At 33.3% G+C, this 19,576-nt stretch overlaps 2 protein-coding genes across 2 annotated transcripts; one reads left to right on the top strand and one right to left on the bottom strand.

Moving 5' to 3' along the window:
• Positions 1-3,287: 3,287 nt before the first annotated feature.
• On the top strand, positions 3,288-5,415 carry LOC131049259 (organic cation/carnitine transporter 1-like). The gene is made up of 2 exons (XM_057983301.2): positions 3,288-3,741; positions 4,259-5,415. Exons 1-2 carry the CDS (start codon positions 3,288-3,290, stop codon positions 5,413-5,415), a joined length of 1,611 nt encoding a protein of 536 aa, XP_057839284.2.
• A 4,730-nt stretch (positions 5,416-10,145) lies between these two features.
• Positions 10,146-13,603, bottom strand: LOC131049269 (organic cation/carnitine transporter 1). The gene is made up of 2 exons (XM_057983315.2): positions 12,940-13,603; positions 10,146-11,464 (listed from the first exon to the last, which is right to left on the bottom strand). Exons 1-2 carry the CDS (start codon positions 13,397-13,399, stop codon positions 10,308-10,310), a joined length of 1,617 nt encoding a protein of 538 aa, XP_057839298.2. The 5' UTR covers positions 13,400-13,603; the 3' UTR covers positions 10,146-10,307.
• Positions 13,604-19,576: the final 5,973 nt, after the last annotated feature.

Genomic DNA, 19,576 nt, shown 5'->3' with positions numbered 1-19,576 from the left:
CTACCATAGGGATTGAGGTTGTACATTACCTCCAAGTTGTCATAGAAAGAGGCAACAATACAAGGTCGAAGCATAATAGCCTTATCGGAGTCCACTCCTTCTGTTGTTCTCATCATTAGATCAGGGTGCCTTCGTCTAAAACCTGCCCACCATGACCTTCCTGGCATCCCATTTTTGAATGGATTAGGCCTATTCTCGGTAATTTGTACAACGGTTGATTGAAGTTGATTGATTTGGAGACCATGACCAATTTCAGCCATGTCTTTGCACCACTAGACAACTTCATCCTCCTTCTCTGCTGATAAAATGGTGCGTGGACACCTCACAGTCATTGTTCCCATCAGCCATGCCCTCAAAGAGGCAATGGGGATACCATACTTGATTGATGTGCCTTTAAGAGACATGTGCTTGTCTTCTACGCATTATATTGTTTTTTTCATGTCAGATATGCTCCATTTTGGTTTGGGAACCTTTGAGGCCACCTGTACTTGTGGTGTTTCTGGAATAGGATTACAAGTTGCAGTAAAATGGTCATGTACAATAGTAGTTTCCACATCAGTTGCATTGTTAGGTGAATGGTTATCTACAATAGGAGTCACTAGGTCTTCATTTTGGACAAAACTATCTTCATCAGGGAAGTGCACCCCACGAGTGACTCTAACCATTCGACGTCTAACACATCTGTTTCCCTTTCTATCTCGTGCCATTGTGTTCAGTGAACCTGCAACGATAAGGTACCAACGATAAAATGCAACTATGTGCCTATATATATATATATATATATATATATATATATATATATATATATATATATATATATATATATATATATATATATATATAGAGAGATAGAGAGAGAGAGAGAGAGAGAGATTTGAAATGAAACCCTCAATGCCATTGAGATAAATGATGAAAAACAAATCAATTTTTGTAGGTACCAATGAGTACAAATCTATCATTGAACATCTTTGAACAAAATAAAATGGTATTGCATCTCTATTTCTGTATGCCTGATAATATAAACAATAACCATATAGCCAGAGAACTCGAAACAACCATGCAAGAGTTAAGTATGTAACTGTGATGTGATTGAAAATTGGATATTGTTAATATTCTATTAGATAGTGAACAATTACATCATTGAACATATTTCAACAAAATAAATATATACACACACACACATAGGTACAAAACTTGAAACATTATATAAAAAGGAGAGAAACTGGAAGCACGAGATGCATGAGTGAAAGATGTAACTGTTATGTGAAAAAAAATTGAATATTGCTAATATAGTATTAAGATGCAAATTCATTTCTCAAATGACTAATGATTGAATAATGTTGTTGTATTTCTCATATGAAATTTATTGGAAGTAATAGATTGTATGCTTGATAATATTATTTACAGTGAGTATATTAACAAATTGAAGGCAAAGCAAACAATGAAAATGTCTCAAAAAATCTTCATTTCCCAAAGTTTTTAGGGCAATGTAGTTGGCGGTAATTCGTGCCAAGTGGCCCATAACATGTATGTGAGAAGGTTGTTATATGTCGATAATAACACACACACGCAGATATCACACACACACACACACACACACACACATATATAGACAAAAACCTTATAGCCAGTATATAGTCACTGTAAGTAATAGTATCAGACATACACATTATTGTAATGATAAATAATGAAGGGGTTTTGAATAATTATGAACAATAATCAAATTTTTTTGCATTCTTTGTAATGATTTTGGCATTATAAACAGAGAGACGTCATTTAACAACGCACCCATAAAATGAAATGATAAATAATGAAAGGGGTTTCGAAGAAAACAAAGAGATATTCAATTGTTTTGTCATTCTCTGTGAGGATTTCAACATTATTAAATTGTAAGAGAGCATTGAAATGAAACTGTAAACCGCATACAAATAAATCATCAATAGACAAAGCATAATGCAACTATGAAGGAGCTAAACCATCATTGGACATCCAATATGGTTGTTAATATTATTTACAGTGACTATATTGAAAGAAATGTTGGTTTATTGAAAACAGTATAATTTCGATTGAAAGATTTATAGCATTTAACATTGACTGCAGAGGGAATTTAGTTATTCTGTGTGTACCAACCTGAATGTGTGCCCTTGAATAAGGAATGTGCAGAGGGTATTTGTAGAACTTAGGAATATGCAATGAATTGGATTGTAATAGAAGTGACACAAAAAATGTTGTCTTATAATATAATTCGATTGTGCAATGCATTCGATTGTGGTAGCTAGCTATTTTCAAATTTGAATTTTTGTGGGAAACAGTCGGTCATGTCATATTAAATATGCAGTCCTCCATTGCTTCGAATTGTTCACTTTTCTTCTATGCTTTCAATGAAACTTGGTTTTTTTAATTTGATTTTATGCAAATTCTTGGATATTGGGGAGCCCTACACCAGTTGTTGCAAATACAGGTACCAAATGCAGATCCATTTAATGCATGAAGCTGTGAAGTGATATTTGGAAGAATGTACACTTGAGTGTCTAAGAAGTCTAAAGTTGATTGTTTTTATGTCATGTAATGTACCAATCGTTGTGCATATGTAATTGTAATTGGGCTACATTTGTACTTTTTAGCCACTTACATAGAGTGGCAAATGTAAACATTAGTTTTTTTAAAAAAATAAAATGTTTATCATTTGTGCAAGTGGTTTTGTATTAAAATAGGAAATGTACGAGTAGTTTATTTTTTTAATTTTTTTGTTGTCAAGTACTAATTCATTTGTAAACATGTATTGGTGTTAAAATAAATATTTACTGATATTTTTATTAAAATAAATATTTACTGGTATTTTTATATTTATATACTCACAATTTTTTTTTTATGTTTTGAGGGGTCAACATGACAATATCTATTGGTACTCTTCCACTAAAAGGAAAAATTGCTTTTCTGATTTCAAAACAAAATTAGAATAAAACATTTGTCAACAAAATTAGAATAAAACAGTTGTCTCCAGTTTTAAACACCAGAAGAGGAGGAATCAAACTCTGACGGACCCTGGTATACATTTCCTTTAATATGCACACTTAACTCATCAAACTCTGACGGACCCTGGTATACATATCCTTTAATATGCACAAAACTCATTAATTAAGATTCCTTTTGCAGAAAAATATCCAATCCTCTTTTCACGGAAGATTCTTGTCTGTGTACTTGTAAGGCCTGCTTTTAACTCAATGGAGCAGGACAACAAAAGTTTATAAAAGAGTACGAGAGCATCATTTTGTAAGTTGAGAGTAATGGAAATTTCAGATACTCTGAACCAAGATTTGCTGAACGTCTCTTGTTTTCCAGATGGTGGAGAGAAGAGTGAGGAGGGAGAGCAGCTTTCTGTTGATCAGATTCTGGACAAATATGTGGGTGCTTTTGGAAGAGCCCAGCTGGCTCATGTCCTCATTGTGTCTCTGGGATGGGCTTTTGATTCCATGCATACTCTTATTGCAGTCTTTGCAGATGCTCAGCCATCTTGGCAATGTGTCAACTCTAAGGCTTTAGATTCTAGCAAGAATGCCACGGTGATGTTGCCTCCACGGTGGTGTAGTCCTCAATCAGATATCTGTGAAATGGATCCAAGTGTTTGGGAGTGGGTTAATGGCAATGGAGCCTCTGTGGTCTCCCAGTGGGATCTCATTTGTCACAACAAGTTCAAGGCTGGCTTCCCTGCTTCCCTTTTCTTCATTGGGTGCATTTTAGGTAGGCTGCTTTCACATTCCTCATTACCTTGTTTTTTTATATTGAGTTATATTAGTTTTGTTTTTGTTCTATTTTGTTTTCTGATAGCATTCAATTATCTTTACGATAGATCATAGAGTATGATCTAAAATGTTGATATAAAAATCATTACACAATCTAATCTAAAAACCGTTCTTCCAAATCAAATAGATTGTAAAAAATTGATATCTTCAACAAACTTAAATTACCAATTTATTTTCTTGACCGCCTTCTGATTGCCTAATTCTACTTATATTGGCATTTTGCATCACACTGCATCAATGATGATATGATTCAATACATAAATCCATGACCTAGTTGAAATAATTTAATTCAATGTCTAATGGCATACTAAATAGTCATGAAGTTAATTGTTCCTAGTTAATTTGTCTCTATTTTTTTAAGTGCAGTAATGGTAGTAGTTGGTATTTATAAAATTTGGTGCACATGTTTGCTTAAGAATATTGTATCATATTAACCATGAATTTCTCACTTGCAGGTGCAGGGATCCTTGGATCTCTGGCAGACACATGTCTAGGCCGAAAAAGAACCCTAATTCTCTCATGTCTAATAATGTCAGTCTCTGGCTTCTTAACAGCTCTCTCCCCCAACATCTGGGTATATTCTGCTATAAGGCTTATCAGTGGTTTTGGGCGAGCAGGAGTGGGCATCTGCAGTCTAGTGCTATCCACCGAACTAGTGGGTCACAAATGGAGAGGACAGATTGGCCTCTACGGTTTCCTCTTTTTTTCTGCAGGTTTTGCTTCTCTTCCGGCCATTGCATACATGACAAAATCCAGCTGGAGAACAACATACATCTTCATTTCTTCTCTATCCATGGCATACTGCTGCCTCTTTCTTCCTTTCATACAGGAGTCCCCCAGGTGGCTAATAATCAGAAAACAGGAGGCAGAGGCTCTAAAGATCCTTAGAAAAATGGCCACAAGGAATAACAACCATTTACCTCAGAATGTGGGGATATCTATAACAACAAACCAGGATATAAGCAGAGCCAAGAATATGAAAAGTATATTAGAAGTCCCATGGGCTCGCAGGAGAATGGCAGTTTTAATGGCGGTAGGAGCTGGCACTGGTGTAGTCTACTATGGCATGCCATTAAACATAGGAAACCTCAACTTCAACCCATATATAAACACATCACTGAATGCACTGATGGAGGTTCCAGCCATAGCTGTTGGAACGTTACTTCTTCCCATAACTGATCGAAGAATACTGATCTCTGTTTCTGCTAGTACTTGTGCTCTGTGTTGCATTGTTTGTAGCTTTGTGTCGAATGGATGGATGCCGATGATTGCAGAACTGACTGGGTTTTTAGCAATGTGCACCACCTTCGACGTTGTGTATGTTTTCAGTTTGGAATTGTTTGCTACTGATGTGAGAAGCATAGCAGTGGCGATGCTCAGGCAAGCGATCATGGCAGGAGCTGCCATGGCCCCTTTGGCTGTTGTGGGTGGAAGGACTCATTCTTTCTTGTCATTCCTTGTGTTTGGAGGCTTCGCAGTATTGAGTGCTCTACTTACTCTGATTCTTCCTGAGACTAGAAATCGTCCCCTGTATGAGACCATGGAAGAACAGGGAGAAGAACAAGCTGGAGGAACGAGAAAACCGTTCTTAAAAACTACTGCACTTGCCTAAAGCAATTCTTTCTTAAATGTAATAATATAGTGAGATTGGCTGTTATTTGATTTGACGGATCTTCGTTCTATTTTATTTTAGGGATTTTTGGCCTCCTCCCCTTGCTCTAGCTTTTGTTGTGTAGCAGTTTTGAAAAAATGTTTTATATTTCGAGTATTTGTTTTTTTTAAGATTTTAGGGGTGTGATTATTTTTATCTATTTTTTCAAAAAATATGTAATATTATGTGATTCTAGTGAACGCAATGATTAATGTTATAAGGATGTCTAACTTACAAAACTCATCAAAGAAATGTATGATAAACTCTCTAATCTAAGTAGTCATGTGTGGATTTGAGTGTGGACTTGAAGTGGTAGATCTTTTACACCTCCAAAAATATAATAGGTTATTTCTTATTGTAAATCATGTTCATTTGTCTACTTTTTCTTTGAAGGTTTTCCTACTAACAAGATTTTTCAAATGGACGTGCACAAAGTAAGAAAAGAAAGGTTGGCTTACGAAAACCTTCGGAGGTATAGGTAGGGGATACATTTATTGTACCTTCATTAACTACAACATGACTTCGCAACTTTTCTATATGGTTCTTGGATTATTTATGGATGAAAATGTGTTATATCTAGGTAAGGGACTTTAACTTCCACTCTAAGGGGATCTCCAAGTCCAAACACCCCATGCAGATTGAACTCCACTTCCTAAAACTAGCTTTTAGTTCTTTACTTCATGATGTTGCAAACTAGTTCTACTTAACATAATCTAGTATAAGAATAGCTCAAGCAATTGGGCTAGTTTGTTGGAACATCCTAGAGTTTGGATAGAAATGGATGCCGCATAACCCCTACCCGATTCCATCAAACTTGTTGGCCCATGTTTTTAAGTTAATCAATGAATAAATTATCTTAAGAGACTGAATCCATGCTTATATTATCTTTGTGAAGGCCACCTAACTAGGGATTGTTCAATCCATAAACAATGTTATATCCCTTCACTCATCTAGCGGCTCCTACTAGGTTAATTACAATTTCCTCAAGAGCTCTTTGAAATCCCATGTTGTTGAAAACCCCACCTTCCCAATATAGCTAAATCCTCCTTTACCCCAATGATTCTACTACACAATACCAACCCATCCACTTTCAACCATACTCCCTCATTTTGCAAGCTACCACCCTATATGAGGAATCTATTCTTGGTGATGGTTGAAGGGAATCTAAAGAAGGATGAAATATTTTCCCCCTCATTATTAAAATCTCTTACATTTTCTCCTCTTGTCATCCCTCAAGTTCTTTACAAACACATTCCTACTAGCTCTGAATAATTAATATCTTTTTCATAATATTGTAATGAAAAATCAAGCCTTACCTTGGAGAACTATTTCATTGTATTTGTATTCAAAGAGGATACCCCCCTACTAAAGTGCAATATTCAATCTAGAAGAATATTAGGGGTTAATTGCGCAAAGTTGGAGTCTAATTTTTTTTATAAATAAAATATGACATAATACAAGCATGTTATAACACACTAGTGTATGACTTATAAATTGCAAGACATAATATTGGCACAATATAACAAAGTGTGTTTATATATGCTCACATTATAATTGTCTTAGAAAAAAAATTCAAATACTTCATACGCGGTCTCTTTATTGAATTTATATTGTTTTCATGTTACCTATTATAATATGTGTTGCATTTGAAGTTGCTTTGGAACCCCGCCCTTAAGCTTGGGTATGGCTTGGATATTCAAATTCAAAGGGTCCTACATGCAAGTTGCCCTTTAGATAATTAAATTTATTATCTAATATTAGATAATTCAATCCCCTTTCCTTTCAATAACCTATAATTCACCTCACTTTTTAGATTTGTAAACATGCATCATAGTCAAATATAACTCATAATTGGCACATGACAGTTCACTTCATATGTCTTTTTTGTTTTTAATTGTGGCTCATAATCAAATATATTGCATAATAGGTATATTGCAACTCTCTTGACATATTAAAGGCTTGTTAACATGAGACATGGTCAAATACAACCCATCACAATACCATACAACTACAACTCATCCTATGTTCCTAAGATTTGCAAGCATGGATCACAATCGAATGTAACCAATAATTGATATATAAAATCTTACCACACATTCTCAATATTTGAAAACCTACATTGCATGCAAATTGGTACCATACAATACATGCCAACATTATTTAAACTTACAAACATGATTTATATTCACATCTAACTGCATAATGGGTTCAATAAGTGAGCCTATTAATTATCATTAACTATTCCAAACATATTTTTAAATCTCTTTTAGCCATAAATTACACACATTAAGGAAGACAAATAATTATTTTGTAATTATAGGTGAGAAACAAGTGCAACCACTATCCCTTCTCTCTATTTATCTCCTTATCTTTCTATCTATTTTCATATCCCTCTCTATCTCTAAATCACCATCTATCTATATCTCCCCCTCTTCCTCTCCCTCTCTATATATTGAACTATATGTCCCTCTCTGTAACCTATCTCTCTCACTTTCTCCACCCTCCCCTCTTCTATTTCTTCCTCATCTAGCTATCTCTCTCCCTTTATCTCCCTCTCTCTTTATCCCCCCCCCCTCTCTCTTTCCCCATCTCTCCCTCTCTCTCCCTTTCTCTTCCCATATATATCTTTGTCTATATCTTTTTCTTCCCATATATCTCTACATATCCCTCTTTCTCTCTCCCTCTCTCCATATCAATTTGTTTGTCTCTAATTCTCTTTGTTTCTACATATCTGAATTTGTCTCTTTAAATATCTATCACTCTCCCCCTTTCTTTATATATCATTATATCTATATCTCTCTATCAATCTAGATCACTATCTATATATCTCTCTTTATATATCTCCCTCTCCCTCTCCCTCTACTTGTCTCTATCTCTCAATCTATTTCTCTCCTTATTCCTCTCTCCCACTAGCTTCATCTCTACCTCTATCTTTCTATATCCCCCTCAATCTCTAGACATCTCTCTCTATACATATGTATCTCTTTGCCTCTTTATCTTTATCTCTCAATATTTCTTCTTTCATCTCTCTCTATCTATCTCCATATCTCTACCCTTGTATATCGCCCTCTCTCCACCTCTCTCTCTATATCACTTATTATCTCTCTCTCTCTCTCTCTCTCTCTCTCTCTCTCTCTCTCTCTCTCTCTCTCTCTCTCTCTCTCTCTCTCTCACACACACACACACACACACACACATGCACATGCATTCCCTATTTCTCCCTTCCTATCTATATCTCTAAAGCTCTCTCTCACACACAACTACATGCACTCCATGTTTATATTATATTTATTGTTATATATTAAATTATATCATATTATTTATATAATATAAAATTATACATTTAAATATACTTGAATATTTTATTTAATATATTATATTATATTATAATTATAGCTAACATATATAAATTGTAAATATAAAGTATAATAATTAATTATATATTTAAGACTTTATAATTTTATTTTTAAGATTTTAATCGTTATTATATTATAATATATAATAGATATAATATATAAAGAATAAGATACAAATAAATAGTTGTAAGAAAATTTTAATAATATTATTATTCAACTTTTTAAAAATATATATAGATAAATGATAACAAGTTTTTTATAATTATATATATTTTTAAAATATTATTATTAATAAATGTTGTTATTCATATATATAGAAGTTGAATTAAATTAAAAAAAAATTATGAAATGACTTTTTAATTTTTAATTAGGTTTCATTTTATTTTAAAGTTTGGTTTTACTTGTAACGTTTAGACCAATTTATTTTCTAATTGACATTCTATAAATGTAATTTTAATTTATTTAGGCATCATGATACCTCCTCTCTCTCTCTCTCTCTCTCTCTCTCTCTCTCTCACACACACACACACACACACACACACAAAAGTTAAATAACCTAGAAAAAATTAAAAAATATCTTTGGTATATTATCATAAATCATTAGAAAATAATAACTCAATATACAACAATATCTAATGTAAGAGGCAAAAAAATATGTGCCAACATCTAATTCTAACATACTTAAGGATCATTTGAGCAAAGGGAGGAAAGTTATTCACATGGCATAGTTTGGTTTAACTGTTGACAAGCAAGTAGATCATTATTTTTATCATGGTTTCAATAGTTTTGTACAATTAGATCGATTCCTTATTCACATGTTTTTGACTTTCTAAACAAATCTCTATCTTTCTCTCTCCCCTATATATCTCTTTGTGCGTCTCTCTATATCTCCATATTCTCTCTTCATCTCTCTCTACCCGCCGCCACCCCTTCCCACCTCCACCTCCGCACCCCCCCCTCCTTTGATCCATGATTCAAAGGTTCTCTTTTAGTTATGTTTGGATCCAAGTGGATGGATAGTTGATATAAAATTATCACTTCTCCATTGAGACATTTGTTGCACAAATAAAATCATTTGCTAAATTATCTACCAATTGACATCATGTACTACACAAATGTATAAAAAAATAGACAAAAGTTTCCCCAATTGAATTTCCACACCTCCTCAACATACCTATTACACACCAAGATATAATTGCTAGTTTATAAAATAATAATATACCTAAAAAATGAATAGAAATAATCATTCCTCAATATAAAATATAAAACAAAACTGCTACACCACAAAACCTAGAGAAGGAGGAAAGCCCTAAAATAAAATAGGACAAAGAGCCATCCAATCAAATTTGCCAAACTTTCTATTTTATTACACTTACAATGTCTTAAATCATACATTAAGCTTTGACATTTAGACTTAAATGTGGTAAACACTCAAAATTGACTGACATTCTCTAGACTTAATATGTTGCTTAGTGTGGGGTTTAAGGCTCATTCGCTTTAGGTAAGTGTAGTAGTATTTAAGAGCGATTTTCTCGGTCCTCCCGCTTGTTCATCTCCCTGTTCTTCCATGGTCTCACACAGGGGACGATTTCTAGTCTCAGGAAGAATCAGAGTAAACAGAGCACTCAATACTGCGAAGCCTCCAAACACAAGAAATGACAAGAAAGAATGAGTCCTTCCACCCACAACAGCCAAAGGGGCCATGGCAGCTCCTGCCATTACAGCCTGCCTGAGCATCGCCACTGCTATGGTTCTCACATCAGTGGCAAACAATTCCAAACTAAAAACATACACAACGTCGAAAGTGATGCACACTGCTAAAAACCCAGTCAGTTCTGCAATAATCTGCATCAGTCCACTCGACACAAAGCTACAAATAATGCAACACAGGGCACAAATACCAGCAGAAACAGAGATCAGTATTCTTCGATCAGTTATAGGAAGAAGTAATGTTCCCACAGCTATGGCTGGAACCTCCATCAGTGCATTCAGTGTTGTGTTGATATATGGGTTGAAGTTAAGGTTTCCAATGTTTAATGGCATGCCATAGTAGACTACACCAGTCCCAGCTCCTACCGCCATTAAAACTGCCATTCTCCTACGAGCCCATGGGACAACTAATATACTTTTCATACTTTTGGTTCTGCTTATATCCTGATTTGCTGTAACAGAAATCCCCACATTCTGAGGTAAATGGTTGTTATTCCTTGTGGCCATTTTTCTAAGGATTTTTAGAGCCTCTGCCTCCTGTTTTCTGATTATTAGCCACCTGGGGGACTCCTGTATGAAAGGAAGAAAGAGGCAGCAGTATGCCATGGATAGAGAAGAAATGAAGATGTATGTTGTTCTCCAGCTGGATTTTGTCATGTATGCAATGGTTGGAAGGGAAGCAAAACCTGCAGAAAAGAAGAGGAAACCATAGAGGCCAATCTGTCCTCTCCATTTGTGACCCACTAATTCAGTGGATAGCACTAGACTGCATATGCCTACTCCTGCTCGCCCAAAACCACTGATAAGTCTGAGAGAAGAGTATATCCAGATGTTGGGGGAGAGAGCTGTTAAGAAGCCAGAGACTGACATTATTAGACATGAGAGAATTAGGGTTCTTTTTCGGCCTAGACATGTGTCTGCCAGAGATCCAAGTATCCCTGCACCTGCAAGTGAGAAATTCATAGTTAATGGGATATAATATTCATGTACATAATATTTAAAACCTCCAACAACTGCCATATCTTCACATTAAAAGTAGAGACAAATTACTAGAAGCAATGCACTTCATGACTATTCAGTCTGCCAATACACATTGAATTAAATTATTTCAACCTCATGGATTAATGTATGAGACCATAACATCAGTTTATGCAGTGTGATGTAAAATGCTAATATAAAAAAATTTATGATATACTTTTTTAACTATCATTTAGATGTAATTTTTAAATGAAATATTTGGTCTTAAATATCACCTAATTCAATGGTTAAAGGTAAATTTTGGTTCATAAGTTAAAGACAATTATTTAGCACTTTGTAATTTAGATGAAATGTAAAATTATTATTAATTATTTGATCATTGAAGAAGGTCACATTTAAATGAAGTATTCATGTTCATAAAAATTATATAATTCAATCTTTAATAAAATATAATATTTCATGTCTAAGGGGTTGAGCTTAACTGGCTAAAACACTGGGTTCTCACTATGGAGACCCAAGTTCAACTCCCAATAGGGACATCTAAAGTGGAAATCTAAGTTGTGACTCTTGGCCTTCCATAAGATGGGGAAGGTCTTGGGGTCAATCTAATGGAACTCTAAGTTGTGACTCTTGGCCTTCCATAGGATGGGAAGGTCTTGAGGTCAATCTAATCAAGCATAATAATAATAATAATTCAAAGATATGTAATGGAGATGGGGCCCCCTACTGTGTCCCCACTGGTTCATAGCTCCAGTCAAAAGCTATTCAGGCTTCGGCCAATTACCAATCAAAATATATATATATATATATATATATATATATATATATATATATATATATATATAATCATAATCTTTCACAAACCTAAAAAATACTAGTTTTTTTAAAATATTTTTAGATTCACAGTCTAAGATATGTTTTAAGATTCACTTAATATTTTTAAATTGACTTAACAAAAATTAACTGAAATATTCATATTTTATTATTTACCATTTTTTAATCAAAATGAGATCATATAAACTTGCTATTAACTAATTGACTAATCAAAAGTATGATATTTAAATAAAGTATTCATGATAATATGTGAATCAATAAAATTTGAAACAAAAATTCTATAATTTAATATAAATAAAATATCATGATATTTTGACACATCTAAAAACACCAACTATTTATAAATGTTTTTAGATTTATCGATTTTTTTGAATTTATACTCACAAAAGTAGTAATGATATGAATCACTGATCAGTCAAAATATAAACCAAAAAAATAGATTAAAAAATTATACAGTCTAAAAAGACACCCAATAAAACAAACTATTTTAAAATGTTTTAGATTCACCCACTTAGGCCATTTTCTTGCATTCTATCAAACAAAACCAGCCATATAACTCAGTAAGACAGCCATTAGAACAAAAACAAGGTGATTGAAAGCAGCCTACCTAAAATGCACCCAATGAAGAAAAGAGAAGCAGGGATGCCAGCCTTGAACTTGTTGTGACAAATGAGATCCCATTGGGAGACCACAGAGGCTCCATTGCCATCAACCCATTCCCAAACACTTGGATCCATTTCACAGATATCTGATTGAGGAGTACACCACCGTGGAGGCAGGGTAACTGTGACATTCTTGCTAGAATATAAAGCCTTAGAGTTCAGAGTCAGACATTGCCAAGATGGCTGAGCATCTGCAAAGACTGCAATAAGAGTATGCATGGAATCAAAAGCCCATCCCAGAGACACAATGAGGACATGAACCAGCTGGGCTTTTCCAAAAGCACCCACATATTTGTCCAGAATCTGGTCAACAGAAAGTTGCTCTCCCTCCTCACTCTTCCCTCCATCATCTACAAAGCAAGAGACGTTCAGCAAATGTTGGTTCAGAGTATCTGAAGTTTCCATTACTGTCAAGTTACAAAATGATGCTCTTGTTCTCGTTTATAAGTGTTTTTCTTTTAATATGCCCCATTGATTTCAAAGTACACAGAGAAGAATCTACCGCGGAAAGAGGACGTGGATATGTTTCTCCATCGTTCATGACGTAAAGGGAGATATTTAAATAATGGATTCGTAGTGCATACCGAAGGAAATGCATACCAGGCTGTGAAATAAGGCCTGCACCGTCAGAGTGTGATTCCTCCTGTTTTGCTATTAAAGGCAATGCACGTTTTTCTAAACGGCGTGCACAAGCCCACTAAGTTGGTGAATGCACGTCCACAAGTAATAATTAGCTTTAATAAAGAGAAAGATGTGACATCATGGCTATCCAGTTCTTAGAATGTAACAAGTGTCTTATATGATGTATAAAAGATATGGATGTCTTGGTGTATTCCAGAGGATGGATGATAAGTAATAAAATATCTATGTGAATGTGTATATTATTTATTTATTTTTATTGAAGGCTAAAAACATAAATAGGGAAGAAGTCTTAAAGTGAAATGGGTTTCTAAAGTGGTATAGGAGTCAATCAAAATGGGTCTTTAAGTGGACCACTTAATCATATGATAAGGAAGAGGGCCTTATGGTGGCGTGGGGTTTTATACTTGGGATAGTAGTTGAGCACAATTAGTCTATTAGTGGAGCACAAAAAGTGTCATGTCAATACTTATCTCCAAAACGATTCCAATAAATTTGAAAAAGCAACCAATCATGTGATGCCACATCAACACACCAATAAAAATGACTTAGTGCATAACTATGGGCTTGTCTTCTTTTTTGGACCATTTGGACACCTTGGCAAAAAAGGCATGTGATGTGGCATCATATTTGACCATGTGGACTTAAAACCCATTTTTTTTAGAGGATTTGACTAGTAAGCAATCGTACAAAATTCAAAAAAAATTAAATATTTAAGACAAATTTTGGAAGGCACAGAGATAACCCTCACCACCATAGGGTCCTCTCCCTTATCTCCAAAAAGTATTCCTTAAATCTGAAAAGCAATTGATTATGTGATGTCATATCAATGCACCAATTAAACATGACTTAGTGCACAACTATCGATCTTACTTTTTTTGGAACCATTTTGGTACTTTAACAAAAGGCATGTTGATGTGGCATCATATTTGAGCATGGATATTTGGAACCAAAATTTAGAAGTAGGGGGCTTGACAAGTAAATTGTTGTACAAAATTGAGAGTGATTTAGAATACTCGGAGGATTTTGGGAGATATGAAGCTAGAGGACTCCACTATAGGGCCTTGTCTCCTAGAAATTGTACTCCATGTGGAAGAGCACGTTCGTAAGATTAGATAAGTTGTGTAGTTAGCAATTAGTTTAGAAAATATAAATAGGGTAAGCAATATTTTTCACTTAAAATACAATACAAGAATATCATGCCATTCCAAATGGAAAAATCCACAAATTTGAGATTGATATTGTATATATATAATTATTTTTCTTTTATAAAGGATATATATACATGTGTTATTTTGAAGATTGAAGGTATGTGTAGATCAATTAGATGTCATATTGATGAGACAATAGTGAATTTAAGACTTCCAAATCAATGTTTTTTATGTCAATTATTACTCTTTTGAGTGTAACTTTGTAGGATTTACGGATTGTCAAGGACCACGCCATTTTTTAAGGGAAAATCGGTAATGGCTTTCACGAACAATTAAAATAATCAACATAAGTTCTAAGTCATTTAGATCCCCAAATGGAACTACAAAATTTTAAAAGTTGACCACAACAAATAATGGGAGATTTGCCAATCTACTCTCACTTTTGTACACAATGGCAAGAACTTTGCTCATTACACCATATTGACAAAACTTATTGTGACCCATGAAATTTGGAGTAAGCATAATTTATTTGCCAATGAATAAGGACTACCTAGCATCTACTTATTCATCCTCAATATTTAAACATGGTTGACCCCTAGTTTATTTTGTACTATGATGTGCAATAAGCACACCTATAATTGAGTAGATATAACCTATTATGTAGTGCAATGAAGCCATTTTGTCACAAACAAATGCATTGAGGAATAGAATGCATTGCGATCCTCGTTAGTAAGGAAAGGATTAAAGCATGTTATTAGGAGTTCCTAGTCTAAAATTGTTGGCCCTGCATTCCTAGTATTGGAGACAAGGATACAAAATCGATGTTCTATAGATGTACCAACATGCATCTAGGAATGTCTTTTACATTTGGAATTTGGTTTGAGTCAACAATGATGATGATGGAATTAGACTCAAAAGGAGCTTGATTGTGAATAGAAAAGCCTTCATGCAAGTGCCTATCAATGCAAACCAATAACCTAGGATCTGATGGAACTCATCTCATCAATTAGAATGTAGTGAATGAAATACTTGCTCTTCTAAAATGTTGTTCATCCCTGCCTCTCAAGAGGATTCATCTCTTTAAATGGAATGTGAATGCCACCATAGATTATAAACACATCGGTTTTTAATGTTGTTATGCCATTTGAGGTAGCCAAAAAGGGTGATTGTAACAAAGGAATGTTTGCTAAAAGTTCATGCCAAGTAGGAGTTGTTGATTCTTAATAATAACATGGTTGAGCATTAGAAGGGGATTTATCATGCCATAATTACAAAATGGTATATAATAATGTCAAGGGCAATGTGTTGTGTAGATAATAAATTAACTAGAAGAAGTCTTGAAGATGCTTAGTTAGAAAAATCTACATATGTTTGGTTAGTATGCTAAGAATTGTAAGTGTATTATTTTCACTCAATGTTTTACAAGCTATCTTTTTTGTGATGAACCAATGCTAATGCACAAAATGATTTATATAGGAGCAATTCCCCTGGTAGAAGTAATGGAACGAGTCAAAGTATTTCTACTAGGAATACCCATGAAGAATATGAAACAAAATAATTTATACAACTGTGTGTGCTTCCATTCTCGATTTGTATGGGATGCTACAAATCGTTGAACTTTATGCAGCTTCAAATAGTGTCACCAACTTGAATGTCAAAATTTGTGCCATGCATGCATGGATAAACATTGAAGTTGTGAAATTGTCATCATTAAAGGGAGGCATTCAATGTAAGTTTGTTGTGTTGACATCTAAAGACACAAAAGATCAACTGCATAGTGTAAGGGGGATTTTAAGTAACATGACAACATATGTGTCGATAAGTTAAAAGCATAAAGGTTTGCCCCATTTTTTGCCTACATTGGACACTTTAATAAAGATTTTTAGTCAGATTTTCACTTTCTATCGCTTATAATGAGAAAACCATTCATTATTTGCAGACAATATGAACCAAATATTTTTGAGAATGTTTCTTATAAAAATATCTATGTTTCTTATATAAGATTTTTAATAAGTAACTTTTTCTCATCCAACATAATTTTTTGGAAATAAGATTGATTCATAGTTTCTTAAATATAGATCAATAATTCCAATATCTAGGACATACTTTTAAAATAGTTTTTGATACATATTTTTTTTAACTTTGATTCATGCTAAATGTTATTCAGAACAATAATTTTTCACCCATCATAACTTCTTTTTTAATATCCAAAAAAAAATTGAAACAATGACATCAATATAAAAGGCAATGATATGTTTTAAAATTTTTAAATGTGTTTATTTTTTATTTTTCATGTACATTACTTGATAAGAATATATATTTTCACTATAATTTAAAAATATATATATATATAATTAAATAAAATCTATTACATATTATAATTTTAAAAACCTTACTTTGGGATAGACCATGTGAAATTTTAATTGCACCAAAAGGAAGAAGGGCCACATAAGGGATTTGATGTGAACTTTCATCAAAGGAAGGTTCTTCATTCAAATTCTTTCAACAATATTTTGTATCATTCAATCAAATGTGGTTTTAATGAATTTTTTTTATCTAGAGCATTTAAAAAAAGTTTAAATGTATTATTAAAAATCGTTTAAATTTCAATCAAACTTCATTGACATGTGGCAAGTCATATATCTTCAAATGAAGGTCCTTCATTCAAAATGTTTAATGTTTTTTGTCTATTAAGACTTTTTTCTGTAAGATGTTCCACAAGTAGAGTTGAAAGTTTAAAACTATATCGCATTATAAGCTAACTTATCAACATAAATTAATTTGAGCATTTTCAATTGAAAGCCAATTTTAGACAAACATGTGATCTAGCTAGATTCATTCTAGCTAAATAAGATCTTGGCCACAACTTTTTTAAAGTAGCAGTGTATACTAAATACATACGTAGCATCATTTTGGGATGAATTTACCAAAAAAAGAAATAAGACATTCTTACAACTCTTACTCATGAAAATAATATTTTAAAAAAGATAAAAGCACCATTTTGTAGATCTATAAGTGCAGTTTTTCAAAATAAATTTATTATTATTATTTTTATTGATTGTATTTTTTTTTAACAAAAAGTAAGTCATCAACAACAAAATATAAGGTTGATTATATTCTAAAAAATGCTAACTTTTATTAAATTTTTAAAAATATAATACACTAAAGAAGAGATTTTATGTCAAGATGATATAGTTTTGTTTTTTTTATTTTAACTAAACAAATAACAAAAAAATTATGTCTATGACTTTCAAGATGTGGCTTGTGTGAAGTATTATGGACATTGGGGTTTTCTCCAGCAATTATGGATAGCAACAATTGGAGGGGAAATTATCACTCTTATTGAAATGGTCTCATCCATTGATCGAGATTGTTTCCCAATCGAACCAAAACCTTTTTAACATTTTCAACAAAATCTTTTTGTACGTCTGAATTGTTTTCTTTTTCAATGTTGAATCTACACCCAACAATGCAATGCCTCTTTTAGCTCATTACAAAGAATTATAATTGACAATAGTTGAGCTTGACCAGTGTATCAATATTTTTTTAAATAAACCTCTTTTTTTTCCTTTCAAGTTCTATTCATTGACCTCCTAGTACTATGACTAGATTTTAAATTTCTCCATATCCATTTCAAAATAAATCGATCTTGACCCCTCACCAACATCCATTGTTTGGACTCGTGTTTCCTCCCTAGCATCAACTATGTGTTCTTTAGCATCATTTACTCAACTATCTAAATATAGCTTGACTTCTATTTCAGATTTTGTATGTTGAACCCCTACACACACAAGTCATATATACATGAGAAGAATTTAGAATTTTTTTTTAACAAGCTTGAAATATCACACATCAAATCCTTATATATGTATGTATATATGTATGTATGTATGTATGTATGTATGTATGTGCATGTGCATGTGCATGGGTATGTGTATGTGTATGTGTATGTGTATGTGTATGTGTATGTGTATGTGTATGTGTATGTGTATGTGTATGTGTATGTGTATGTGTATGTGTATGTGTATGTGTATGTGTATGTGTATGTGTATGTACCTAAAGCCATGCATGTTGCATTAATGTCTTACGTAGGGTGGGTGGTATAAGAAAGGCTCTCATGGCCCAAACTTCATCAGCAATTCTTTAGTGTCATAGTACCCAACCAATATCTCCCCAAGTAAACGATGGGGAAGAGCTCTCTCACCCTTTGCATTCCATGAGAGCTACCGAATCATGAGAGATTATGTCAGTGAATCAATTGACCCTCATGCCTTAAAGTAATGAATTGATCAACCCATGTGTTTGTGTATGCACGAGTGCATGTGCATGTGTGTGTGTGTTCACATGTATGTGTATGTGCATGCACGTGTGTGTATGTGTGTACATGATATATCTCAAATTGCATGAACACAGGAGACTATGAATAAAAAATATACAAACAATATAGCTTGAAAATAAAAATCATGCCCAATGATGTATCCTTCTATTGTAACAATAACAAGCACTTAAAACTTTATGGCAATCTAACTCATTCATAAATCCTAAATCTAGATTTAATATTGGGTCGTGAACATCCAATTTTTCATTGAATAAAATGTATATTTTTCATATATGATCTACTTGAAACTAATAATTGCATACACGTAAGCCTCTCAAAATAAAGAAAGAAGAAAAATTATTTGTTTCTATTGTGCAACAAAGTAATATATCTATATCAATATATATTTAAACCATTGTTTAAACTCCTCAAAACTATATTTATTACAAGCTCTCATATGCACAATGATATGAA

Source organism: Cryptomeria japonica, chromosome 7, assembly GCF_030272615.1.
Source record: "Cryptomeria japonica chromosome 7, Sugi_1.0, whole genome shotgun sequence".
NCBI classification, from domain to species: Eukaryota; Viridiplantae; Streptophyta; class Pinopsida; order Cupressales; family Cupressaceae; genus Cryptomeria; species Cryptomeria japonica.
The sequence above is the reverse complement of the archived record's forward strand: the minus strand, read 5'-3'. Positions and strand labels throughout refer to the sequence as shown.

Bases quoted from the DNA above. Each gene is read 5' to 3' on its own strand.
- LOC131049259 (XM_057983301.2), top strand. From the start codon at position 3,288: ATGGAAATTTCAGATACTCTGAACCAAGATTTGCTGAACGTCTCTTGT. The intron at 3,742-4,258 runs GTAGGCTGCTTT...TCTCACTTGCAG, and splicing joins CTTCATTGGGTGCATTTTAG to GTGCAGGGATCCTTGGATCT.
- LOC131049269 (XM_057983315.2), bottom strand. From the start codon at position 13,399: ATGGAAACTTCAGATACTCTGAACCAACATTTGCTGAACGTCTCTTGC. The intron at 11,465-12,939 runs GTAGGCTGCTTT...TCTCACTTGCAG, and splicing joins CTTCATTGGGTGCATTTTAG to GTGCAGGGATACTTGGATCT.